This window comes from Triticum aestivum, chromosome 7A, assembly GCF_018294505.1.
Source record: "Triticum aestivum cultivar Chinese Spring chromosome 7A, IWGSC CS RefSeq v2.1, whole genome shotgun sequence".
NCBI lineage: Eukaryota > Viridiplantae > Streptophyta > Magnoliopsida > Poales > Poaceae > Triticum > Triticum aestivum.
This window is the reverse complement of record NC_057812.1, coordinates 106,877,136-106,894,745: the sequence shown is the minus strand read 5'-3', so window position 1 is coordinate 106,894,745 and position 17,610 is coordinate 106,877,136. Positions and strand designations below refer to the sequence as shown.

General features: G+C 44.0%; 1 protein-coding gene and 1 long non-coding RNA gene across 2 annotated transcripts; both read right to left on the bottom strand.

The window, feature by feature from the left end:
- Positions 1-28: 28 nt before the first annotated feature.
- On the bottom strand, positions 29-2,984 carry LOC123150402 (pentatricopeptide repeat-containing protein At2g03380, mitochondrial). Its single transcript, XM_044570256.1, has one exon. It carries the CDS (start codon positions 2,964-2,966, stop codon positions 939-941), a length of 2,028 nt encoding a protein of 675 aa, XP_044426191.1. The 5' UTR covers positions 2,967-2,984; the 3' UTR covers positions 29-938.
- Positions 2,985-11,912: 8,928 nt separating this feature from the next.
- On the bottom strand, positions 11,913-17,160 carry LOC123151161 (uncharacterized). The gene is made up of 3 exons (XR_006475524.1): positions 17,101-17,160; positions 12,645-12,709; positions 11,913-12,327 (listed from the first exon to the last, which is right to left on the bottom strand). It is a non-coding gene; the product is annotated as an uncharacterized lncRNA (long non-coding RNA).
- Between the last annotated feature and the right edge of the window lie 450 nt (positions 17,161-17,610).

Here is a 17,610-nt window from a genome sequence, read left to right as displayed (position 1 = left end):
AAAAAACATTGCTAAAAGCCAGAACACACAAGCTTTGTTAGCACTTGCTTTCCTGGTAACAAATCATTACTTCACAATAGATTCTCCAACAAAAGTTATCGACAGCGGCTCTTTTGCCTAAGATGCTGAATGAGCTGTGTCGTCTTGGTCAGGGCAGAACCTTCTTCAGCCAATGAGTTGTATTAGTAGGCTTAAACCATGTTTTGAAAGCAATATGAAGGGCTGTCAAGTAACTTGAGTGATTAAGAAATAAAATGCATCACAAACATGAACTATGTCAAGCTTTTGAGACAAGATGATCAACTTAAGAACTGCGTGAGAATTTAGTCCATTTGTTCCTACCTAGCACCTCAGTCCTTGGCTGCTTGCAGTCAGGATCCAGATGCCATTCAGTACATAACAGGGCATTTTAGCATGCGCTGGAGGCAAACAAGGTTCTTCATGAATCATGAGCTCAGATGAGCCTAGCCTAAAAAACATTGTTAGTGTTGATATTGCTATAGCCTTGTGAAGTTGTGATGCCAGGCCAGCAGCATTTTACATCAACAGTGTGTTTTACCATGCGGCGCAGTCTGAAAATCTGAATATCTCATATCACCATGCAGCTTCAACATGAACAACCTTGTGATGTAAAGAGTATGTTGTGCAAACACTTGCCAGATATCTCATCATGTCAGGCATCATTTTAAAAATTGGCCTTCTCAGTTTTCTGCATCGTCTCAGGGTTTGTTCCAAAATTTGAGCTATATCCCAAACAACACCACAGTGTACACAACACTCCATACTTCATCTGGACCTATTCCCCTGCCATAAGATCTGACTGTACACAGGAGATACGAAGAGAAATTCTCCTGAATAATCAATAACTCGATATGAACGGATCAGGTGCAACAAATACAACTCTGTGGCCTTTGTTAGACAATTAGAAAACATTCAATTCATCCATTTTCATGTCCCACAGAGCTGCAGCCGGGTAGCTTGACTAGTCCTCTTTCCTGCATCGATCTCCTGATAGCAAGAGACTTATCCCACCTCCCGTAGGAGGTATACAAGTTGGACATGAGCACATAAAAATCTGGCGTGCCAGGATGAAGAACCATCATCCTATTGATAGCTTCTTCTCCAAACTCTAACCTGGAATGGAGCTTGCATCCATGGAGAAAAGCTCCCCAGACACTAATGTCTGCTTGCATTGGCATCTTCTGTATGAACTCCAATGCCTCCTCCAGATTTCCGGCACGGGACAGCACATCAACCATACATGCATAATGCTTCATTGAAGGAGTGATGTTGAAATACTGTGCCATGCTCTCAAAACACTTCTTTCCTACAGAAACCATCCCAGTGTGGCTGCAGGTGGAAAGGATACTTGTGAACACCACATCATTTGGTTGGATATTGTCCTTCAACATTTCATTAAAAAGGTCGATCGAGCCAGCAGAATCGCCCTGCATACCATAACCTCCAATCATAGCACCCCAAGTGACAGAATTGCGATCATTCATCTCTCTGAACACCCTCTGAGCAGATGGGAGATCAGCACACTTGTTGTACAGGTTCAGCAGAGCAGTGTTGACGTAAATGTTGGACAGAAATGCGTGTTTGACAGCATAAGTATGGAAACATTTACCGATAAGTAGATCACCCAAACAAACACAGGCTGACAAGGCGTTCACTACGGAGATGGCATCAGGAGAAGAACCCTGCACCCTCATCTGACTAAATAGCATTAGAGCTTCATTGCCCATGTCATTCTCAACATAGCCAGCGATCAATGAATTCCATGTGACAACATCCTTGTTCGAAATTCTTTCAAATATCCCATTGGCCTCTGACACTGCTTTACACTTTGCATACATATCAACGAGCGCGTTCATCACCACATCCTTCTGAACCACACCTAACTTAACTGACATCCCATGAATCAACCTTCCCAGAGACAAGTTGCGCAACTGAGCGGAAGCTGAAAGAACAGTTGCTATGGTTACCGAATTAGGAACAATGCGCACAAATTTCTTGTCAGCGAACAGAAGTAATGCATCAAGAGGACTCCCATTCTGTGTGTAGCCCACGATCATCGTCGTCCAGAGAACAAGGTCAACAAAACCGAGCTCATCAAACAACCGCCGAGCATCCTCTAGCTGTCCGCACTTGACATACATATCCAGCATCGCTGCGGTAACGAAAGGGTTAAATACCATGCCAAGTTTGACCGCTGACCCATGAACCCATCTCCCTTGGTGTAAACTGCCGAGCATGGTGCAAGCCGTGAGCACGCTCGCCATCGTGTGCTCGCTCGGCAGCACGCGCTCTTCCCTCATCTCGTTGAACAGCGCCAGTCCTTGTTCGGCGAGACCGTTCTGCAGGCAGCCGCTGAGCATGGACGTCCACGACACCACGTTACGGCCAAGGATCCTGTCGAACACCTTGCGTGCGTTCTCCAGGTCGCCGGCTTTGGCGTACATGTCGACCAGGCAGTTCATCACGAACCCGTCCGCGCCGCCGGCCTTGACGGCGTCGCAGTGCAGCCGCCTGCCGTAGCGGAAGTCGGCCGACCTGACGGAGGCCTTGAGCGCGAGGGAGAGCAGGACGACGTCGCCCTGCGCCGCGGGGCACCGCCGCCGCATGCCCCGGTGGAGCGCCACGGCCTCCACGTGCCGCCCCGCGGCGGCGTGCCACCCGACCGCGACCCTGTAGGTGTAGGGGTCAGGGCGGGGGGTTTCATCGAGCACCCTGCGCGCGGAGGCGAGGTCGCCCAGCGCCGCGTAGCAGCTGAGCAGCTTGGTGCGGGCGCGGAGGGGGTGGAGGAGGCCGTGCGCGAGGAGGCGCGCATGGAGGGCGCGGAGGGAGGGGACGGTGGCGCACGCCGGGAGGAGGCGGTGGAGGAGGGGGCCGCCGTGCCCGTGGGGCAGGTGCTCGACGGAGTGCGCGTCCGGGGGAGCGCCGCGTGGGGACGGCGCGTGCATTGGGCGTTCCGGGCTTCCGGTTCGGAAGGGTGTGCAAGGAGCCCACGAGGTAATAAAGTGCTAAGGCCCAGTTTGCCTCATTTTTCTTCCGTATCACTGCATTGGCGAAATCAAGTACTTTTTGCAAATGCCGCTCCCGCGACAAGTGTCACACTGGATGTGCATCACCTATCGCAAATTGAGAGTTTTTTTTTCTAGTTTCTTTATTCAAAACGTTTTATCTCTCAAACCTCTCGAACCGGTTTCATTATTGGATTCTTGGCATTAAGATCTTCAAAACTAGCCCCTACATCGATAAGTTTTGACGAACATTTTTTCACGAAAAAAACAAACTGAGAGCATCATTTTTTTTCATTTACAAAAGGCATGACCGTACCTCTCGTGGTATCATATATGTGCCTCCACGAGAACTAAAGCTGTGCCTTGCACGAATGAAGAAAAAAAAGAAAACGCTTCTTTCTCTTTATGAAAGGCATGATCGTGCCTCTCACGGAAGCAAATTCGTGTCTCTATGAGAAGTAAATTTGTGCCTCTCACGAAAGAAAAAAAAACACGTTTTTTATTTTTCAAGAGGCATGACCGTGCCTCTCGCAGAAGAAAATCCTTGCCTTCATGAGAAGTAAATATGTGTCTCTCGTGGAACAAAAAAGAACGTGTTTTCCTCCTTTTCGAGAGGAATGACCTGCCTCTTGCGAAACGAAAAAAAGTGCCGTTCCCTTTTCTGATGCCTCTCGCGAAAACCAATCCGTGCCTTCATGAAAAGTAAATTTGTGCCTCTCACAGAATGAAAAGAAACATGTTTTTCCTTTTCCGAGAGAAACGGCCGTGCCTCTGCCGGAAGCAAATTTGTGCCTCTCGTGAAAGAAGAAAAAGAAAATGGGTTTTTTCCTGTCTAAGAGGCAGTCCATGCCTCTCGCAGAAACAAATTCATGCATCCACGAGAAGTAAATTTATGCCTCTTGCGGAGCTAAAAAACATGTTTTCCCTTTCTTAGAGGCACAACTGTGCCCCTCATGAAAGTAAAATTGTGCCTACATGAGAAGTAATCTGTGCCTCTTGCAGAAGGATAAAAAACATATTTTCCCCTTTTTTGAGAGGCACGGCTGCGCCGCTCGCGGAAGCAAATATGTGCATCTTGTGCAAGCAAAAAAAACACATTTTTTTCCTTTCCGAAAGACATGACCGTGCCTCTCACAAAAACAAATTCATGCCCCGACGAGAAGTAAATAGATGCTTCTCGTGGAAGAAAAAAAAAGAAAACACATTTTGTCGCGTTTTTTTTTTTGAAATTCTTTTCCAAATCCTAAGAAAAATCAGAAAAACCCCGAAAAGCCAAAAAAATAAAAACAATCGTCTAAAAGTTGAAAACTCGTACAGAAAAAATAATTCGGAGGGAGCGAGATACATGGCGGCAGCTGACAGCGCGTCAAGTGGGCGCGCTCCCAACCCACACGAAGTGTTCCCTGCCGGGGCTTCCGAAGGAGTACTCATCGATTAATTGCTCCCATCCTTTTTTCTGGGAACGCTTTTTCTGGGGGGGGGGGGGGGGTGCGTTTTCCTGGGGCGCGAGACGTAGGGCAGCGTCCCATGAGGGAGCCCGAGGCTGGGCCGGCCCAGCTCGTGGGAGCCCCCAACCTTGTGTTTTTTCCCACTTTTTTGTTTGTCTTTTACTTTCTCTACTTTACTTTTGTTTATACTTCCAAATATTATAAACATATATATTACAAAAAATACACTTCATAAAACATTTGAAAAATGTTAAGCTACCATTTGTAAAATGTGTATAGAAAAATGTTTCTAATGTATATGAAAATGTATAAAAAATACAATGCGCATGAAAAAAAGCTGATTATGTATTTAAAAAATGTTAATCGTGTATTTAAAAAATATCAAACGTGTATACAAAATTTTCATGGTCTACACAAAAAAGTAGAATGTGTATTAAAATGTAATCATCAAACACAAATATTTGAAAAAATGTTACTCATTTGTTTCATATATGTTAAACGTGTACAAAAAAATTACATCTAGATTTATAGACCAGCTAGCGACGACTACAATCACTGAAGCCAGGCAAAACTTATTGTAATAGACAGTCGGGAAGTCGTCGTCCTAAGGCCCCATAGGACCAGCGCGCCAGAACAGCAACCGCCGTCAATGAAGAGTAGCGTACATCGAAAGGATCCAACGTAAAGATATACGAACGTAGACGAAAGACGAACAGATCCGAACAAATCCACCAAAGGCTAAGAGTTGCTTCTGTTTCCGGGATTGTGCATGCCACCCTCCTAGTCATGGAAACCCTGCTTATATTTTGATTTTGTAGACTACTTAGAAAATATTCCCAATAACCAATTTCTAGTAATTGACTGTCGGGAGCTTCTAATTGGAATTAAGGGAGGTGCCACTCTAGCGGATTCCAAATACCACAATTCTGATAATTCTTACGGGAATGACAAATGTAAACCACACAACATTGATTATTTCAACCCCCCTCTGCTCAATCTTTCTGTGAGAAGGCTAGCACAAGAGAGGGGGAAGGTGTGACGGAAAGAGGCATGGCAAGCTCACGGAGGGACGATAGAAGCTTGAACATGTCGCGGTTGCTGCATGCACGGTGAAACTCGGGGCTCAGGGGAGAGCGGTGCTTCGCGGCAAGTCGAAGGCCGCGTCGGAGTCTTATGGCATGTTTGGTTTGTTTGCTAAAGCTTGTCATCATTTGTCACACTTTTTTTTGCCCCACATGTCTGAGGTTAGGCAAGTAAAATTGGAGCCACCCTCTGCCACACTTGAGGTAATCCTATCGCACTTTTACAAGTTAGTGACATGTAGAGTCTAGTTTGCATGAAAGTAATCTTGCCACAAGTGTGGCTGCAAACTAAACAAGGACTAACTCAGTCAAACTTGTCTAATTTGTGGGATGACAAAATGTGACAAATTTAGAATGACAACCAAACACGTCCTTAAACATTGATGAAACAAAACAATAATGTCGGCCCGTGATCGGTCCCATATTAATTGTGCTGAAACGGATATATCTATCCGCTCTCCTTCTCTCACTGTAATGTACTGTAATAATCAATCATTGTAGCAGTTGACAGCTTACCCGATACAAACCAGCCTTGCTAACGAAATATTATGAAATAAACATCGTCTGCCTAAACAACATATTTTGCCATGATTCGATCCACATGTCCCTTCATCGCGTCGTAGGGACAGCCAGACAGGTAGTATCTCAACAACCCCCACGTACTAACTACTTACTTAAGTAGTAGATCTTTCTTAAACTACAGTTCATTAGAAGAAAACCAGATCTTAAACCGTGCACGCACCATATTGCTTTTCCTCTATGGCCGCGCAAGGGAATCGTCCTGTGTTCTGGTGGGATGCGAGTCCATCGTCTCTCATTGTCACTCCTATATCTCTGCAGTTTGACCGGGGGAAACGAGAGGCACGTGGGAAACCATATGACGCAGCAGGGACATCGGAGAAACATTCATGTCTGTCGTCGGGCGTGCAATGGCGTGCAATTTGTGTAGTGTGGTGTACTGGTGTGTACATAGCTGCCGTCCAGTCAAAGAATGGATGAAAGCAGAGGCGGGCAATAGCACCACCAAACGTCGTGAGCCGGCAGTTTGGTACCGGAAAATTCCTTTCGCTTCGGACGCATGGTACCGAAAAATATTTTTGCGTGTTTTACTCCTTGGCTGAAAGCACTTACACACTTTTTTTACACCAGAATTTACAGCGACGTAGGAGTACTTCCTTCCAAATAAATTTAAGCCGTAAAAATATTTTTCTTTTGAAAAGGAGGATCACCTTGACCTATGCAATGGTGCCCACAACCATATATTATTACATACTCCCTCCGTTTTTATTTAGTCCGCGTATTAGCTTTGATCAAAGTCAAGCTTCGTGAACTTTGGCAAAGTTTATCAACAGAAATATTAACATATACAATAACAAATTAATAGCATTAGATTCATTATTGAATGTACTTTCTCATCATATAGATTTGTTATGGTAAATGTTTATATTTTTTATATAAACTTGATCAAACTTTATGAAGTTTGAATTCAGCCAAACCTAATATGCAGAGTAAATAAAAATAGAGAGAGTATTAGTGACCACATTCACGTAACAAAATGGTCTGAAATAACCCCTTAAAATGAAAGGCGGGAATTGATTGGTACCCACATTGTGAATGGCCCAAATTGGTGTTCCGTGGCAAGGCCTCCCTACCCATGAGAGTGGTGGCAACGATTAGAGATGAGGTGAAAATATGGATAGTTGCCGGGGCTAGATTTTTGGGAAACTTAGTATCGGGAGAGCGATCCCTTCTATTCGGACCCGCGTGGTCCTGTAACCTTCAAACCATTGTTTTGCTCCTTCTTAATTAATGAGATAAGACAAAGCTTTTACATCCGTTTCACAAAAAAACATTACTAAATAGGGGTACCAGGTTACTTGAAAAAACCCTCAAGTTCTATAAGCAATTTGGACCGTTCCTTTTCATCATTGCTAGTTTAATTTACTGAAAGTACGAACATATTATTTGTATGTCACTTCCGTTTAACAGTTCCTTCTTGTTTCTAGTAGTGAACTGCATGCGCATAATCAGGAAGGAAGAAGCGCCAAGAAGTCAATTACAATGCTCAAATTAGGCCAAGCTAACCACTTCATTGCAAAGAAACGACCAAAATGCACCCCCCCCCCCACCCCCATTAGCAGCTAACTTGATTGTGCCTTCAGTTTGATATACTTACATGGGCGTCCATACTTTTCAAATTTCGTCTTCAATGAAAAAGTTGTTCGAAAATACATGAATTTTATGATAAGAAATTATTGCCTTAAAAAAGGAACAAAGTCGATCGATACATGATAAGTAGCTCTCGATCAGGAAGTAGGAGTGCATGTCAATGATAAGTAGGTCTATACCGGATTTTTGTTCAAATTAAGGACCAATCTCAGTGATCGAAGATATGCACACATCGAGAAAGGGATCGAGACAGACGATGAGATATCAAATGCACAAGATCGACATTATAGAGGTGGAATTACTTGATACATCAGCAACGCTACGAGCGAAGTGGAGAAACCATCGGCGGTGTGGCGGTCGAGCATCAGGAAGATAGTTAGCCCCACGAAGAGGATGATTGGTGCGCTGAAGGGAGGGCAGGTCAGCAGTTGAGACGGATACGGGGAAGATCACTTGACGGCGTTCCAATGGGAGAGCTGCGTGATTGCAACCCTAGCGGCGTTAACAGATTGGATCAAAGGATTTTTTTTCATCATCAACGAAATAGACTGGAAGATTTATTAATAAAAGGATTTTTTGGGAAAATTTTATAGCAACACAAAAGGTCCATAATACCCCTTAGAATCGATGGTTGGATTTAATTGGTACTCCCTGTTCTATTTTGGAGTACCAGGGTACCGTAAAAGAGCTCAAGATTAGATGTGTCAACCTTAAGCTGCAAACCAAAAGACCCTATATTTCATAATAATTCTAGGAGTAGTGCTATTGTATAAACTTTATCAAACAAATCTATTACAACATTGACTATTGGCCTCAAAGATACAGACGCTTGAACGCGGACATTATGCATGCTATGCAGCAAAGGAACATGCATGCATCATCATGAGTCATAAGGACGTATGAACACCATCACACTACCATGAGTGCACAAATACTGATAGCCTAACGTATAAAATAGGTGTACTGTCCCCCATCAAATGCCGACAATATTGACGCCTTCGAAGGGAGTCGCGCCCTCTGATGTACACTGCTAGTATCTTTAAGCAAAGAAGCTACCAGTAAATTAAGACAGAGCTGTCCAATACTCGCATTTTTCTCACCTACCTTTGGCATACATGAGGAAGACTTGCATGTAGTATCGATAGCTGGCTTACCTAAAAATATATAACACTGTCAAAGTTAGTTGCAAATACACAACGCGTAAATGACAGCCAATGAAACAAGCTAATGCTCAGATGCACAGTGATTTTGATCACTGAAGTCACTAATTATAGGTGATGCGAGTGGTGACTGAGTCTGACCATGAAACTTTCACCATGGGATATTCTTCTTTTAGAATCTTCAAATTTATTTCACGTATACTTGGTGCGTAGTTTACGTGAGTGTGACGTTCGTGGCGTATAGGTACTCCAAACACATACTCCAACGACGACTGTCTCACTACTTGCTCCGTACGTACGTACCACTACTATATATAGTCCACCACACTGCACGTACGTCGCCATCGTGGAAAGAGCGATCCGGTCAGAGCCCGGCCAGATTTAATAATAACCAACTAATTACACAGCGTATTTGCCATGATTCGGTCCATGCTCATCACAGCGACAGTTAGTATCCCATCAACCCCCATCTACGAGACGGGATATTCACTTGCATCCGTTCTGTATGAGATTGTTACTCACTCCCGTAGAAGTCAGTAAGGTTTTAGTTACTGAGTCTATCCGATGGGAGATGGTAGCTTGAGATATCTACAATCGGTTTAAATGACGCTTCAATAATAGGTGAGGTATTTAGTCATCCCGTCCTATTTGTGCCGGTTGTAGCAACTTTTATCTATACCTATACCTACTATTAAAGGAAATAAGTATTCTTGATTTGGTTTAGTCCTTTTCGTTTGATTTGAGTGCACGCTAAGCGGTCTGGGCCAAATACTTGTACGTTGATGGGCCTTTTATGGGCTTTTATAGAGACCGCGAATAATAATTAGGTCAAAATAAATCAATATTGTCAGAATTGATCAGAGGAACTCCTATCTGGATGTTTTATGTAACAACCAAAGACCTATACACCATTCACATTTACTAATCCCAACTCATTCTAAATATATGAGTGGCAGCCCTCGTGTTTAGGGCGAGCTAATTAAAGGAAGGACTTGAGGTAAAAAATATAACATAATTTACAAAATATTTGTAGGCTTTCATGTGTTGGGCTACTAAATTAGAGAAGGAACAATTTGATTCCCGACTAAAACGGGTGAGGACGTCATGGTAACTAAAGGAAGAATTTTACTTAAATGGAATTGATGAAAGATTATGCCCGGCAAAGAAAATATAACACGGCTAAATTGCATCGTATTTTTTTATGTTCATTTTATAGAAGGATGCTATGAGACATTATGTTTGAATAAAACATCATTTTTTTTCCGTTGCAACGCACGGGCATATGTGCTAGTTTTTTAAAAACTATTTTTAGCTCAAACCGAGCTTATACTAGACCGCAACGAAACTGCTAACCAGACGACACTGCTGCCTGATATATGCACGACGTGCTAATCCAGCCGCTGGTGTCCTTCTCAATGATGTGCATGTGCGGCTGGATTTAAGTATCGTCCATGAATCGTGCGCAGTGTGTCGTGTGTGTAGCACTGCTCAGACCGCAAAACGTTTCGGATACTTTGCTTAATAATAGGACAGCATGCATGATTCTAAAGCAGGGACGGGATGATCCTCCTTTTCTAATAAAGATAATAAAAAATCTACGGGACGGGATCCAGAGACCATGCATGCACAGAGCCTTTTCCTCCCTGGCCGGCGCACAAACGCACTCTCTTTGCTTCTGGTGGGGTGGCAAATCATACTCAGGTCTCCAGAATTTGACCAGGGAAAGGCAGGCATGCGAACCATATTCCAGGTATATATGGCACGAGAGTAGCGGAGGGTGGCGTGCAGCCGGGAGGTTTTTGACCGGGGTGTCCGTGCGTGTGGCATGGTGTCTGGATCGATCGGTGTGTGAGTGGAGTGTGGTGCGGATGCCTGTCGTGTCCGCCCACGCCCAGTCAACGGGCTGACGCGAGCGGAGCCAGCAACTCCACCAACCGGCCGGGACGGGACCCATGCATCCATGCATGCATATGCGCTGATGTGTCCATGGATTTCCAGGTAGCTACCACCTAGGGTTTGGTTCGCCGTTTGGTAAGAAAAACGACCACGTTCGCTCGCCGTACGTGTTACTGACGCAACCAGCGCGTCACCTTGTGATTTTAACAGGATTTTGATGCGAGGAAATACACCATTTCACAGGATTATCTACGGAAAAATCAAGTACTCCCTCCATTTCAAAATATAGTGCGCCTGCGCTTTCTGAGATCGAACTTTGACCATAAACTTAACGAACGAGACCGACTGCGGCGGGAGAAAAAGCTACATATTAAAAACTTCTTTCGAAGACGAATTCACTGAAATAATTTTTGCTCCCGCCACAATCGGTCTTAGTAGTTAAATTTACGGTCAAAGTTCAAGCACGGGAATAGAGAAAGCACTACATTGTAAAATGGAGGGAGTACCACGTATAGTTGATGTGAAGTTGCACCTCTCGTGCCATGCAAGCAAAGCGTGACGAGCCCACGGGAAAACGTCACCGCATGCGACGGTCCAACGTATGCTCACTTAGCTGAAACCCGTGTGTGATATCGATCGATATTGTGAGAGCTTTTTTACGTGTCCGTGTCTATATATGCGTTGCCATCTGAAGCATGCAGTGGACGCCCGCTCAAGATGATGCGAGGTTCAAGATAAACTCCATTCCTGTCGAAACAATGTTATTAGCTTGAAGGCGCATCAGCTCATTAACAACCGTTTTGTTTCTAGTAAGTACTACACGGAGGCCGGACCAACTGAAACGCATGCATGCTCATCATCCACTACGGAATTAAGTAGCGCCAATAAGTCCATCACAAAGCCCGGATTATTAGGGGCCAAGCTAAGCTACCTACTAAAAGAAACGAAAACCACCGTTGGTTTCTCTCTCTAGTTAGCAATAGACAGTTTCCCACATCCGATAAGCAAACGACGAAACAGTGATTATGCCAGCTAATAATCGTGCATGTCCCATGCATGAGTTATACTCCCTCCGTACCGAAATAATTGTCGTTGGGAGTTCCTCTCCGACCAGGTGAAAATGCACAAAAGTACAGAAATACCCCTCGTTTGAAAACAGATCGTCTTCCTCCTCCATCCGCGAGGCAGCACCCCTCCAGTCCAGGACTCCTCCATCCTCCGTCGGGCTCCTCCAGGCCAGCGCCCCTCCGTCGGGCTCCTCCAGGCCAGCGCCCCTCCGTCAGGCTCCTCCAGGCCAGCGCTCCTCTTTGCCCCTCCTCCAGGCTCCTCCAGGCCAGCGCTCCTCTTTGCCCCTCCGCCAGGCCCCTCGTCGCCCCTGCTTCTTCGCCGGGCTCCTCCAGGCCAGCGCTCACCTCCTGCCCCGCCTGACCCTGGCCAGCGCTCAACTCCTCCTCCGCCCCCACCTCCTCCACGGCTACGGCCAGGCCACCAGCGGCTCCATTCCAGTGAACTCCCCTGCTCTCTGCTCATCTTTGTGGTAGGCATCCTGCAAAATTGTTCATGTTACTTTTCAATCAAGAAATCAGGAATACTAGCAATATATCGATATCAAGATCATGATCTGCTAGTTTTGGAAACGTTCACTCAGGAAATCAGTCAATGAGGATATCAAAATGTTTTGGTAATGGAGTAGTGTGCACATGTACATTGTCGCTAGGTGTGGGTACAAAATTACGGTATCTTGAGCATCCCCACCAACAGAATTACAGTTGAGAAAATTCAGCCAGGGCACAATTTCAAAACAGTAAGACCAGTCACAAAACAGAAAGTCTTGGTTTGAAAATGGTAGGTAGGTCACCTTACCAGCTTCTCTTTCTTTCATTCATTTCCATCACCATCACCTTGGCTCAAGTTCGCTTTCTTTCACACTATCAAAGGAATTCAGTTAGGAGTAACACTAAGTGAATCAAATTTGCAGATGATGTACTGAAAAGGGTGTTGTTTCTTGACAAGAAAAGGCAGAATTGATGTACTGAAAAGGGTGTTGTTTCTGAAACAATTGTCATATTATGAGTTCACCTAAGGAAATTAAGCTGGTTTCTGAAAGTTCAAATAAGGTGCACAAACCCTTAAGGTTCAAATAAGATGACCATGACAGTAAAAGTAATATTGACATGGAGTAAACATTAGCACTAATTGAAATGAGTAAACACTAGCAATATTAACAGAATTAAACACTAGCAATATTAATAGGAGTAAACAGAAATATTAGTACAAGTGCCATACTACTGCAAGTGCTAAATCTGATTTGGTCTTTTTGCAAGCTTTTACTCCTACACTACTCCTAATTAAATGAAGAAGATCTTGAACTAATGTAAGAGAAGAGAAAAAGGAGTGAGAAGCAAGAATTTAGTTAATTTTAATTAACTGGAAAAGGATTTAGTTGATTTTTACTCCTACACTAAATCTGGAATACTCCTACAGATCAGTAACCATGAACTTTCTCAATAACAGTACAGAAGGGCACAATATTGGGAAGTTTGTTAGTCTGGCATGGTAGCAACAGTAAAATATATACAAGCAGGCACTCCCTTCTCTATATATGAATTCAACTAAGAGATCCGCTGATCTAACGCGCACAAATTCTTCATTAACCTAGGAAACTAATTATGGCTGGTAATGCTTCATTAACCTAGGAAACAAATTCTTGCTTTGACAGTAAACAGACAACAATTGACCATAACAATATTGTCACTGTTGCTTTGACAATAAGCAGACTGAATTTATATGTACTTCTTCTTCTTCTTCTTCTTCTTGTACTTCTACTTCTACTTCTACTTCTACTTCATCTTACATATTCATATCTTCAGGAGAAAATGGATCTCCCAGATCTCAACTTCACTCCACCTGTAGAAGATGTGGATGAAATGGACGAAGATGCAGGAGAGCGAATGGAAGGAGATGAAATTGTTCAAGATCCAGGAGAGCGAATGGAAGGAGATGAAATTGTTCAAGATCCAGGTACAGTTACCGTTGATCATTCCATCATTTCATCATTTGATCATTCCATCACTTCATCACTTGATCATTTCATTTAATCATTTCTCTGTTGTATGTCTTGGTGCAGGTGTTGGGCAAGTTGCTAGGAAATATAAAACCCTCAATGACCAGCAAAAATTTGCTGCTTATGTAGCAATGCATACACTGTGTATGAGTAGAGGAGGCACTTTTTTGGGAACTGACAAGCAAGACATTGCAAATTTTTTCGGAGTGGGTGTTTGGAGTATACAAAGAATTTGGAGAAAAGCAATGAGGCAAATTAGCGAAGGTAAAGAGGTGGATGTTTCTAATAAAAAAAGGAAATTCTGGAAGAAAGCCTAAGGACATTAATCTAGAAAAAATCCTAACGATCCCATTAAACAAAAGGTCTACCATTAGGTCACTTGCTTGGCAACTGGGGTGTAGCCCTACCACACTTCATAGAAAGTTCATGTTAAACTTGATAAGGAGGCATACAAACTGCGTGAAGCCAGCTCTAAAGGACCAGAATAAGAAGGATAGGATGAAATTTTGTTTGTCGATGCTTGATGAGGCAACAACAGCAACACCAAGGCCTAAGTTCAAGACTATGCATAATGTTGTCCATATTGACGAGAAGTGGTTCAACATGACCAAGAAGAATAGAACCTATTATCTGCTGGACGGGGAGGAAGAGCCTACAAGGCCTATACATGGCAACTGTATTGGAAAGGTGATGTTCTTGACGGCCGTTGCTAGGCCGAGGTGGGACAGTGAAGGAAACGTGACCTTCTCTGGGAAAATCGGTATCTGGCCATTCGTGAAAGAAGTTCCTGCTCAAAGGAGAAGCGACAACAGGCCCAGAGGTACAATAGAGACAAAATCAATAAAGGTCGACAGAAAAGTGATGAGGGAGTTCCTGATAGAGAAGGTCTTGCCAGCAATACAAGCTGTTTGGCCTGAAGGCGATGCTGGACAAACCATCTACATTCAGCAGGATAATGCTAAGCCCCATATCTTGCCAGATGATCAGGAATTTCTAGAAGCTGTCGCAAAAACTGGACTTGACATCAGAATAATACAACAGCCTCCCAACAGTCCTGATTTGAATGTGCTTGACCTTGGGTTTTTCAACTCGCTCCAATCCCTGACAGATTGTCTGAGTCCTAAAACACTACAAGACCTTATTAAGGGTGTTTTGGAGGAATTTGAAGGCTATGATGTTTACAAGCTCAACAGAATTTTCCTAACTCTGCAGACGTGCATGATTGAGATCCTAAACCATGCAGGGGGCAATGGGTATAAAATACCCCATGTAAACAAGGAAAGGCTTGAGGGGATTGGGCAACTACCTCCAAGATTATCATGCCCTCTAGAGGTTTACGCAAATGCATTATACAACTTAGAGCTAATGGAGAGGGTTCAGTAATGGAATATGAGCTTGTGATGACGCTTGCGGTGAGGTTGTGATGCTAGTGATGATGCTTGTGATGCTTGCAATGAGGCTCTGATGCTAGTGATGAGGCTGTGATGCTAGTGATGATGCTTGTGATGCTTGCGATGAGGCTCTGATGCTAGTGATGAGGTTGTGATGCCAGTGATGATGCTTGTGATGCTAGTGATGAGGTTGTGATGCTAGTGATGATGCTTGTGATGCTAGTGATGCTTGTCATGTCTGTAATAATCCATATTTGAGTATGTTGGAGTACGTTGTTTTTGTGGAGTATGTTGGAGTATGTCTAACTCCACTTGTATGTGTAACTCCACTTGTATGTCTCCACTTGTATTTTTACTCCATGTATTTTTTTACTCCATACTCCATTTGTATGTGTATATTTCTACTACTCCATTTGTATGATCATTCGCTGATAGGAGAGTAGTAGGAGAGGAGAGGAGTGAATTCAAGAAGAGTATGTGAGAGGAATATGAGAGGAAAGGAGTGGAATAGAAGAGGAGAGGAGTGGGCTGGAATAGGAGAGGAGAGGAAAAAATTAATTTAACTTTAACACAAGATAAGAGAAGAGAGGAGAGAAGATAGGAGAGATAAGAAGAGAGAAGAAGAGAGAAGATACTTTTCTTTAATTAATGCCAAGCTACTCTTTAACATCATTCTTTGGTCAAGTTACTCACAAGCTTCCATACTGCCAAGTTTGCTTATTGGCATTCTTTTAATTTTAGTCCTGCTCCTACTAATCCTACTCCTAATCCTAATTTTAAAAAACCTGCATTAAAAGGAGTATTTTGGCACTGGATGAAAAGGAGTATTAACAACTCCAAGCTGAATACACAAATCTCTACAGCAAGCTACTCCAAGCAGTACTAAACCAACTAAGGTCACTTAAAGCAGTACTACACCAAAATACAAATACTGATGTCACTAATCTTTCCAAGCAGTACTACACTTACAGTAATCTCTGATAGGAGAGTAGTAGGAGAGGAGAGGAGTACTTGCAAGTCTACACTAAACACTACACTACTCCAAGAACTACTCATACTGTTGCTGCACTTGCTGAAAAGAGAAGAGAAGTCAAGAGAAGGAGGGTACTCCTGCTACAATTCATTTAATTTTAGTTAACTCAAGTTCATTTACTGAAAAAATCATTTAGTTTTAATTAAAAAACAAGTTTCAGTTAATTAAAAAATCATTTAGTTTCATTTTAATTAATTAAAGAAAATGACTTGTTGAGAGGAAAGGAGTGGAATAGAAGAGAGAGGAGTGGAGTGGAATAGGAGAGGAGAGGAAAAAGTTTATTTTAATGCTGAAGTTTGGAAGTAAGGTCTGGAGTTTTTGATACTCAGGAAGGCTTGTGTTAAAATCAGAGGACTAGACTAAACAAAATGAAATACGCAAGGCCGCAGCAAGAACGCAGCTCACTTCAACTAAACTAAACTGAACTTATTTAGCTACTGAAGAAATGAGCAGCGACTGAAGCAACTAAACTGCAGTTATAAGGAGGAGTAGCAAGCAGTGACTGAAACTGCAGATACGTCGAGGTTAACATTGACAACTACTGCAACTTTTCCTTATTACTCCAGCAAAACTACTGGAAAACTAACTGAATCTTTTCACTTGAATCAACTACTGCAACGAAATTCAGTGAATTAAGTATGCAGAGATACAACTACTACCATCAGAGAGAAACTACAGAATTAAGTATGCAGAGACAAGAGTACTGCAACCAAACTGAATATACTCCAACCAAACTGAGACAAGAGTACATCAGAGATACAGAGAGATACAAGTACTGCAACCAAACTGAATTAAGTACGGAGTATGCAGAGATACAGGAGTACAACTAACTGCAGCCTTGTCGTCGCGGAGGTTCTGGCCGTGGAGGCCGCGCATGAGGGAGGCCAGCTGCTTGTCCTCCTCCATCTGCTTCCGCACCCGCTTGATCTCCTTGGACACGTCGTCCCCGAACCTCTGCATAGCATATCCATGTCCACCCAGAGCAGAAAGCGCAACGCGTGTCATGTCAGTCAGTCAGCGCGTGTCATCGTCAGAGGTACTGTAATTAATCAAGAAGCCGGAGCGGAGGGGGCTTACGGTGGACTGGATGGTGTTGGCCCTGGTCCTGCCGGTGCATGGGGCCGGCGGCGAGGGAGGGGGCCTGGGCTCGGTGGCGACGGCGAGCATGCGGCGGAGGCGGCGCTGGTGTTCGTGCGTGGAGTGGCGCGGGAGCGGGGAGACGAGCCCGGCCACGACGCGGCCCCGGCCGAACCCCCCTCACTGCAGCAGGTGCAGCGCGGACGCCGCCGCCGCCGTTGCAGGCGAGCAGCACCAGCTTCGCGTACGCGGCGTCGGCGGCCA